The sequence below is a fragment of the Pempheris klunzingeri genome, chromosome 7 (genome assembly GCF_042242105.1).
Source record: "Pempheris klunzingeri isolate RE-2024b chromosome 7, fPemKlu1.hap1, whole genome shotgun sequence".
Lineage (NCBI taxonomy): Eukaryota > Metazoa > Chordata > Actinopteri > Acropomatiformes > Pempheridae > Pempheris > Pempheris klunzingeri.
In genome coordinates, this window is record NC_092018.1 from 15,162,061 (window position 1) to 15,171,430 (window position 9,370).

General features: G+C 42.6%; 1 protein-coding gene across 1 annotated transcript; it reads left to right on the forward strand.

Annotated features, from left to right (window-relative positions):
• The first annotated feature begins 402 nt into the window (after positions 1–402).
• phf19 (PHD finger protein 19) lies at positions 403–9,191 on the forward strand. Its single transcript, XM_070833894.1, has 14 exons — positions 403–529; positions 2,433–2,616; positions 2,709–2,790; positions 3,185–3,298; positions 3,673–3,767; positions 4,271–4,419; positions 4,534–4,629; positions 4,724–4,913; positions 5,465–5,532; positions 5,609–5,755; positions 5,888–5,948; positions 6,171–6,256; positions 6,337–6,426; positions 6,898–9,191. Exons 2-14 carry the CDS (start codon positions 2,434–2,436, stop codon positions 7,241–7,243), a joined length of 1,707 nt encoding a protein of 568 aa, XP_070689995.1. The 5' UTR covers positions 403–529; position 2,433; the 3' UTR covers positions 7,244–9,191.
• Positions 9,192–9,370: the final 179 nt, after the last annotated feature.

Genomic DNA, 9,370 nt, shown 5'->3' on the forward strand with positions numbered 1-9,370 from the left:
CAATTACATATCATATAATATATACATATAATGTCAACATAATTAATTGTAAAAGAATGTGATCTTATTAAATCCCATAAATACAAAGGTGTTTTGTCCACTGATGAAAACATTTTATAAATCAAAGGTGAAGTGTTTCAGGGCGACAATTTCGCAGATAAAATCTGTGAAAAAGTTAATGGAGTTCTGAATGGGGCAATGATGATGATTCGTACTTCCTGGTGGGGACGTGATGACGGAGATGATGATGACGGCGGTGATGATGAGGCTTATGTAAATGACGGAAAACCTCCTCTTTTGATTCGCGGGAAAAGTGAAAAAATGGCGGCGGTCTGAGTTTGAAGTTTAGCGCCACGAAAGACTGAGACAGAGAGAAAGAGAGAGAGAGGACAGAGACGGAAACAGAGAGAGACGACGGGACAGGAGTGAAGACACGGACTGTGTGTCTGTCTGTCCCCGTTGGCTCCAGCCTGTCTGCCTGTGTTACACCCGCCTGTCTGACAGGTGGACACGGACCGGATCGGCGAACGTAAGACTGCTCGGTTTTCTGCATTCTAACCCGCTTCTGATCGGCTTCACCCACTCTTTTAACCCGAGTCAATAACTTTACCGGATAGTTCATAAAGTGATATTTGTAGTTAAGCTGCTTTTAACGTTAACCTGGTAAACTGCTGGTTAACAGCGGAAAGTTTTACCGTTAACACCGTTATAACAGGTCAGTTACCGGAGCCGTTACACCACAGCTAAGCTACCGAATTTAATTATATAGCACAAGGCAATTCAAAGTGCTTAGCAGGGACATTAAACGCAATAAAGAACAAGACGCATAAACATTAAATTGCATGTAAAAGATAATAAAGAAAAGACAAGCACAAGAAAATGAATAGTTAAAGCTTAAGAGAAGATGCAGTTAACGGTTACATTGTAAGTGACAGGTTGGGTGTTTAGTGAGTTAATAAACAACTTGACAACCGGGTTAGTTATCTGCATATTTCCAGAGTTAGTCCGTTAATTAGCTGTACCCCGGGATAGGTGGGTAGTTAGCTAGTTAGTTAGTTGGTTGGTTAAACTTGTGATGGGAGAGCACACTGCGCATGCTCCAACATGTCAAAATCCCCCTGACAGTTCAGGAATGAATCACAGCCACGACCTGTCTAACTGCCTAAAACTGTCTGTGTGTCAGAGAGAGGACACCCTGCAGAAAGACAGACACTGCCTGTGTGTCTGCTCAGGTCTGTGGCTGTGGGAGCTGATTTCACCCTGATTTGTTTCCTCACAAGTCAGTTTGCAGAAAACGGCCGTCCGGTTTTCTCTACTACAGACAGACAGACTGAAAACTGTAAAGCAGCTTATCATCAGTACAGCATCATATAGACCAGGGGTGTGAAGATATTTGCTGCCTAGAGCTTCAGCTTTCTCCATTAATTGATTAGTTGTTTGGTCTGTAAAATGCCAGAACAATCAGTGTTTCCCAAAGATCAAGATGACGCAGGATGGGTAGATCCTTATAAGTCTGAAAATGTCTTAAACTCACAGTTCCAAATAAAAGGCCTATAATAATCTTACATTTTGTTTGAACACGTAACACCTGCGACTCTGATTCTAAGACAGGTGTAGTGATTAATATCATTAAGGACAAAATATATATTTTCACGTCTTGCAACATGTGTTCCTTAACTGAACCAGTTGTTGTCATTTTGCCGTACTTATACTTGTGAACTGACAGCAAATGTATTCATATGACTCTCTTTTCAGATTTGATGTTCATCTTAAACATAAGTAAACAGTGGTATTAAAAAGTCTTGAATTTAACTTGCTGATACATGTAGACACCCTGTGACGTCCTCTAATGTCTTGTTCTGTCCACAACCCAAAGATATTCGGTTTACTGTCATAGGTGTTACTGGAATCAGAGAAACTTTACTTTTTTCTTTAAAAATGACTCTTAATTGATTATCAAAATAGTTGCAGTTTAGTTTAATAGACAACTGAGTAGTTGCAGCTCTAGTGCTGCACCACATAAACATCTTACTGTCATAGGTGTTACTGGAATCAGAGAAACTTTACTTTTTTTCTTTAAAAATGACTCTTAATTGATTATCAAAATAGTTGCAGTTTAGTTACTGAGTAGTTGCAGCTCTAGTGCTGCACCACATAAACATCTGTGACATTCTTCTTGGACTCAATTTACATTAGTGTCTGAAATTAATGCAAAACAAAATGTCAGTGTGAAATGTTTGGCTGAAAACAATGGAGATCAATAGGTGGCTTTCACAGGGACACCATCAAGTCCGTCCAGTGAGGTTCTCTGGGTATCAGACAGTATGTGTGTGGTCACGCTGTGTAAACAGTCTGCAGCTCACTGAGAAGAAACTGTTTGAATGAATGAGCGTTGATAATGACACACTTTCTACCTGTCTGTCTCTCTGCAGGATGTTTGAGGACCTGATTGAAGCCTTCTGTGGTCTGGAGCCTCAGGTGTCTCCGAGTGGCGGGGCATGTCGGCGAGGACGGGCCCTGAACGAGGGGGAGGGGGCGGAGTCCAGTCTGAGTGTTGGACAGTTCGTCCTCTGTCATTGGTCAGATGGACTCTACTACCTGGGCAAGATACAGAGGGTAACACACACCGAGTCTCTGCAGATTGGTTGGCGTGTATCTCTGTGTTGTAATTGGTTGGTGTAAATCTCTGTGTTGTGATTGGTGGACAGGTGAGCCCCCCTAGGCAAAGCTGCTTCGTCACATTTGAGGACAACTCCAAGTTCTGGGTCCTCTGGAAGGACATCCAACACGGTGAGAGAGACATCTAATACGGCGAGAGGGAGACAGGTAGAAAGAGACATCTAATATGATGAGAGAGACACGAAGGGAGAGAGGCAGAAGGGCAGAGACAGAACCCCAAAACTTTGAGAGAGAGAAATAGACAGGTCTAGGGAGAAAGACAGACAGGCAGAGATAGATGGATGGAGAGAGCAAGACAGGTAGGGATAAAGAGACAGATGGGTAAAGATAGAGACATCCACGATGTTGAGAGACAGACAGATGAAGACACTTAAAGAGAAAGACAGGCAGACATTGAGAAGGAGAAAGAAAGAGCGACAGACAACAAGACCTGAAAATTACAATAAATGTGTCTCACCATCAGCTGTTTCTGTCTGTCTGTCTCTTTTGTCCAATCATGCTGCAGCTGGAGTGCCGGGGGAGGAGCCTCGCTGCTCCATGTGTCGGGAGGTGGAGCCAAACTCGGACAACCAATCAAACCCAAACAACCAGATCCTCATCTGTGGGAAGTGTGGCATCGGTAAGTGAGACAGGCAGCTGGTTAGTTAGACTAGTTGACTCAATGAGTCACATGACTGGAGAATTTAAATTTAACTCATGATGGATTGATGTTGTTATATTATGGTATAAGTAAAAATCCGACTGATCCTGGATTTTAGTGGTTTAAAAATCTGATTATGGAACATCAGCTCATAGTAATTTATTTGTTTTGATCCCTGATATTGCGTAGAGAACCTTTTAACATTTCTACTCTATTTACTGATCAGCTGACAGATACGCAGATACTGATTTACCTGTGATGATCTATTGCTTCTTCATTGTAGCTCTAATTATGATAATAATTATTATTTATTATTATTATTATTATTAATACTTCTATCTGTATCTCTGTAGGCTTCCACCAGCAGTGTCATGTTCCTCCAGTAGAGGGCAGCAGTAGTCTCAGTCCCTGGTTCTGCAGGCGTTGTGTCTTCGCTCTAGCTGTCAGGGTATGAACACACTCAACACACACACACACACACAGAAACCACACCAAGCCATGAACACATCGTCACAGTATATTCAGACCGTCCTGCCCCTGATGTTGGTATTAGACCCACCTGAGACAGTCAAACTAAAGCTGTATGTGTGCGTGTGTGTGTTTTATAAACATCTTTCTGTTCATCTCTTATCAAACAGAATCTCTGAGGGTTGAACTTTCTGCCTTGTTTTACTGTTTACCCCTCACTGTCAGTTACTTAGGAGCTGTGTTTAGTCACTGCTGATGCAAACCCAACACCTCCTGCTGCTTCACAATAACAAATCAGCGGGGGGCTTTTATTGTGAAGCAGCTTCTTGAAGTGTAAAAATACACTAGAGGTTGACATATTGGAGATTGACATCTGAAAAACACAACACATGAAGCTTGATTTGGATAAGGAAAAATGGCCTGAGTCACTTCCAGCCTGTCTGTCAGTCTCTCTGTCTGACTACCTGTCTCTCCTCCCAACAGAAAGGGGGTGCTCTAAAGAAAGGTCCTATATCCAAAGCTCTGTCTGCTATGAAGCTGGTGCTACCATACGACCTGGACGCTCTGGACTGGGACTCCCAACATCGTACCAATCAGCAGCAGTGTTACTGTTATTGTGGCGGCCCTGGAGAGTAAGACCGACCAAACACACACATATAGAGTCACACGTATAAACATACACACACGCTATGATAACAGATCAATGATAATCTCTCTCTAACCATATCTGTGTGTTGTGTGTGTAGATGGTACCTGAAGATGCTGCAGTGTTTCAGGTGTCAGCAGTGGTTCCATGAAGCCTGCACTCAGTGTCTGCAGGAGTCCATGTTGTTTGGAGACAGGTAATACAGCACCTCCTCATTTCTCCTCTTAGATCCTTTTTATATTTTCCGCTCTTTCTTGTCCTTTTTTAATGATCTCTCACCTCCTCCTCAGGTTTTACCTCTTCCTGTGTTCGGTGTGTAATAAGGGATCAGAGTACGTTCGTCGTTTGTCTCTGAGGTGGGTCGACCTGGTCCACCTGGTTCTCTACAACCTGTCAGTCAGCAGCAAGAAGAAATACTTTGAGCTGGACGAGATCCTTGCATTCGTCTCTGCAAACTGGGAACATTTACAGCTTGGAAAGGTACCACACTGTACTGAACTAAACCTGGACCAAACCTGCATTCCTTCTAATGGCCAACAGGGAGCGACGCCTTTGGCTCCAGAAACAAGTCTGATTAATTTATTATCTCAGGAAACATTTTTCTAATGAGTTTATGGTCTCAGTCAGTAGTTGTAAGTCTTCTTCAACAAAGCAGGATGTTCATTTAGTAAAATATGGTACCATATAGAGTAAGATAAATGATAAAGCAGGGTTTGCTATATTGGGCTAGTACCTTGCCTAAAGCTAACCAATCAGAGGCGGGGGAAAATTCATGCATCATTTCTGCCTCCAAACTCAAGAGGCTGTAAAACCAAGATGGCTATTTAAAAAAGGCTAAATCATTTGGTCTCCTCCTCTCATGTGCTACCATGGTTCATTTTGTTTTGTTGCATTCTTACATTTTCTGGTTCTGATGACCTGCTAGAACTTCCTGTAATTGATCTGAAAGTCCACAAAATGAACCAATGAACATTAGCTGGTTGGACTGTGGTTGTGATTTTATCCCGCTTGTTTGTTTGTTTGTTGTTTAGCTGTCCAACACTCCTTCATCAGAGAGAGGGCAGCATCTGCTGGACGCTCTGAATAAATACAAGAGCAAGTAAGAAACAACCACAATATATGCATTATGTTTATCAGTGTGTTTCTATTGTAGCTATTAATGACTGTGTGTTCAGGTTTCTGTGTGGGAAGGAGATTAAGAAGAGGAAGTGCATCTTTCGTCTGAGGACCAGAGTCCCTCCCAACCCCCCCTCCAAGCTCTTTCCTGAGCGCACTCAGAGCGACGGGGGACGAGGCCGTAAGAAAGGCGTGGGCAGGAACAGGTAGTTGTTATTTACCTGGTGAACGTTTTTGTCAGGGACGTTTGCAGTCCTGAAACCAATGTGGTCAGAGTAAACACGACGTTATAGAGAGCAAACACAAATGTTTTTGTACGTATGTGTGTGTGTGCGCAGCGCTTCAGCTGAGAGGAAGAAGAGGAAGTCCAAGTGGCTACTAGAAAATGCCATTCCCAATGTAAGACTTTTATACTGTGGTTTCTTTTATCTCAAACAATCACCTGTGCCCTAAAGATTAAACTGTGTTCTTTATCATTACTCTGTGTGTGTGTGTGTGTGTGTGTGTGTGTGTGTGTGTGTGTGTGTGTGTGTGTGTGTGTGTGTGTGTGTGTGTGTGTGTGTGTGTGTGTGTGTGTGTGTGTGTGTGTGTGTGTGTGTGTGTGTGTGTGTGTGTGTCCAGAATGAGCTGTCCTGTAGTTGGACGTCCAACCATCACATGGCCAATATCTTCGACTTCACCCTGGACGAACTGCAGAGCCTCAAGAGGTGAGACAAGGATCAATTCACCAATTAACAAATTTTCATCAAATATCATCGCATTACTACCATCTGATTTTTCTTCTCAGTAGTTCCAGTCGGACAGTCAGTATTGATCAGGACTCCACTGATGCCTCCACTTCAGGTTCTGCTACAACCAGCGCTTCCTACCACTTCAGGTAACTAGCAATTAACTAACCCATCCTCCATCTTTGTCCTTTTCCTCTGTATATAATATGAAAATCCTCAAATATGAGTTAGGTGACTTTTCAAACTCAGTCAGGAGTTTCTGGAATCTGAAATCACTTTTTTTGAGTTGAGTTAGCTTGGAGAAGTAATTGAGGGCCAACAATAAGAGCAAGAGGAAAGCCTAAGCTTCCTCATCAGGGAAAATGGGACAAGGAGGTATCTCAGTTAGGAAGCAGGAAGGAAGTAATCTTCTTCATTGGGTTTTTAAAAAAAAAAAAAAAAAAGGAGGGAAGGAAGTTTAGTAGTTGGATATTAATTAATTAGGAGACATTAGGAGGAAAGAAGACAGAAGCTTTGTAGATAACAAGGCAGCCTTGTAGTCAAGTAGCAAGTAAGAAGGCCAAAGTCGTCCCCTTTAAAACGTTTTTCTCTGACCTTTGACTTCTGTGCTCTGTCCTCAGGAGGAGGGTGGGCAGCAGGAAGAGGAAGTTGCCTAGCAACAGCTACAGCCAGTGGGCTAATCGCAGTGAGGCAGGGGAGGAGCTTGGAGGAGAGGAGCCTTCTGGGATGCTAGAGGACCAAGAAGCTACAAACCACACCCACTTGACAACAGACTCCTCCCACTTCTTGTCAGACCCCTCCCAGATCCCCTCTGACTCCTCCCACCTCCACTCCTCCATCTCTTCGTATTTTGGAGTGGCGGGCAGACTGACCAATGGGGAGAGGTACCAGGTGTTGGCTCGTCGTGTCACTCCTCAGGGGACGGTCCAGTACCTGTTGGAGTGGGAGGGGACAACACCTTATTAGGACGTTAACAGAGTAACAGGTTAGATGTCGTGTGAAGCTTTGATTCCTCTTCCTCCACTCTCACAAGACGTCCTGATCAGCCTCCAATGAAGTCTGGCTGCTGATTGGTTGAAACCACTCTTATTTACCGTGTCCATGACGACAGTTCCTATGACTACCTGATCTGGTATTCATGTTTTTGAGGTCCACAATTTTAGTTTAACTTAATGTTTTTAACTTTTTTATGTTCTCATTAACATGAAAATACAAATGCAAAAATAATTCACCCTGTTTTTCAAAGGGAGGAAGGCAACATTCACTTTTAATGTCAGTTGCCTAGCAACAGTACTCTCACGACTTATAGCTAGGTCCCAGATTGTGTCTATCAAAAGATCAGAACTGATCCATAAACCAGAGTACTGAACCTGACAGGGAACAATAACTCTGTCGACTTGGGTCCCTACAAAACCCTATTGAACCCCCCCTATTGTCCTCTCAAAACCCTGTCAGCTTAGATACCCATAAATCCTGTTGACTTGTGTCCCCACAAAACTCTATCAAACTTAGGTCCCTATAAAACCCAGTGGAACATAGTTCCCAAAAATGTTAAGTAGTTTAGAGGTGGGTTTGGAGGAATCAGGTGTCAAAGCTGATCACGAGCCTGTAAAAACAGTATTTAGTGAAAACAAACAAAACCTTTAAATACAGCCAAAGACCAAGCGCTCTCACACACATAAGCATACACACATATACACATACTCAGTAGTGTTATATAAATGAATATTTAGTATTCTGGTCTGTATATTATCAGACTGACAGTAGATGGAGTCTGTGTCTCTGTTCTGTCAAACCAAACACATTTCTTCTTCTCTGCCTCTGACATGTTTAACAGTTAGAGGCTCCTGTAGTTTCCTGTAGCACCCCCAGCTGTCAAACAGCACGCTGCCTTACCTGTCCTCTGCTGTACCTGAGTCCCTTCATCCAGCAGTTTCTGATGTATTTAACCAACATGTTCAGCCTGTACAACTGAACAGAAAGCACTTCATTTAAAGCAGACTGAGGCCTTCAGTCGTGTGTCAGTAAACTGCCGCTCTGATCTCGATCAGGTTTCATCACCAGTCTGTGAAAACACCTGTTGTGACCCCTGTGAGTGGATGTGGCCTGACAAGATCAGAGCAGCAGCTGATCTGAATCAGATTTCACCTATGAAGTCATGATATTTAGTCTAAAAAATAGCGTGAAATAAAGTCTTTCATTCTTTAAACCCCAGTATGAACAAAAGGACTCATGTCACACACCAACAACTCTTGACATGGACACATGAAGGGGGAGAGAGCTAAGATCTGACTTTATCACTTATCATCTGAAAATTGACATAAAATACCAGCTGATGTGATGTAAAGATTACAAAACAAAAGACTACAAACAAAAAATACAAATCACACTGGAACTGAGGGCTCAAATTCTCAGAATTCAGTGTTTCCTTGTGTTTGCCTGTATAATTACCTAATTACCTGTCAGCAGCAGTTTTCTTGCACTATTGTCACACTAGTATCTATGCAAACATCAGCCTCAATCACCAAATTGATTTTCCCAAACTGATAATCAATCAGAGAGTTTGATCATAGATCATGAGCCTTGCACTGTTCAAATGTGTAAAAGAAACGAAAATAATAAATATTTAGATGTACCACTTTAATAATCACCTCTTTTGTTTTGACATCAGAGGTTAGCTGGAAGCTAACACAGTTCATTGGTTTGGATGAGGAATGCTAATAGTGCTAACAGTCTCTGAGACGTTAAACTGTCACTCTGTCACTTTAAACCTGCAGCTCCTCTTGGCTGCCATGGTAACCACGCTCCCCTCCCATTGGCATGTTGGACGTTTGTTTTGGTCATGTGACTGTTTGTATGTTTGCCTTTTTTCTGTTCAGCTGACCAATCAGCTGTCAGCTTTCTCTGGAATAAAAAGAACTGTTGTTTGACCTTTGACCTCCATGTTTCTGTGTGTGTGTGTGTGTGTGTGTACGCGTGCGGCAGTGAGAGTGCAGCAGGTGATTATCTGTTAATACAATTAAGGTGTTAAACAACACGTCAGAAACAAGAACACATGAACAGTCAGACAGTTCAGGTGTGTGTCTGTGTTGT

Excerpts from the sequence above, each read along its gene's own strand:
- phf19 (XM_070833894.1), top strand. The coding sequence starts at position 2,434 with ATGTTTGAGGACCTGATTGAAGCCTTCTGTGGTCTGGAGCCTCAGGTG. Across the intron at positions 4,420-4,533 it reads TATTGTGGCGGCCCTGGAGA|ATGGTACCTGAAGATGCTGC; the intron begins GTAAGACCGACC and ends TTGTGTGTGTAG. Across the intron at positions 6,257-6,336 it reads GAACTGCAGAGCCTCAAGAG|TAGTTCCAGTCGGACAGTCA; the intron begins GTGAGACAAGGA and ends TTTTCTTCTCAG.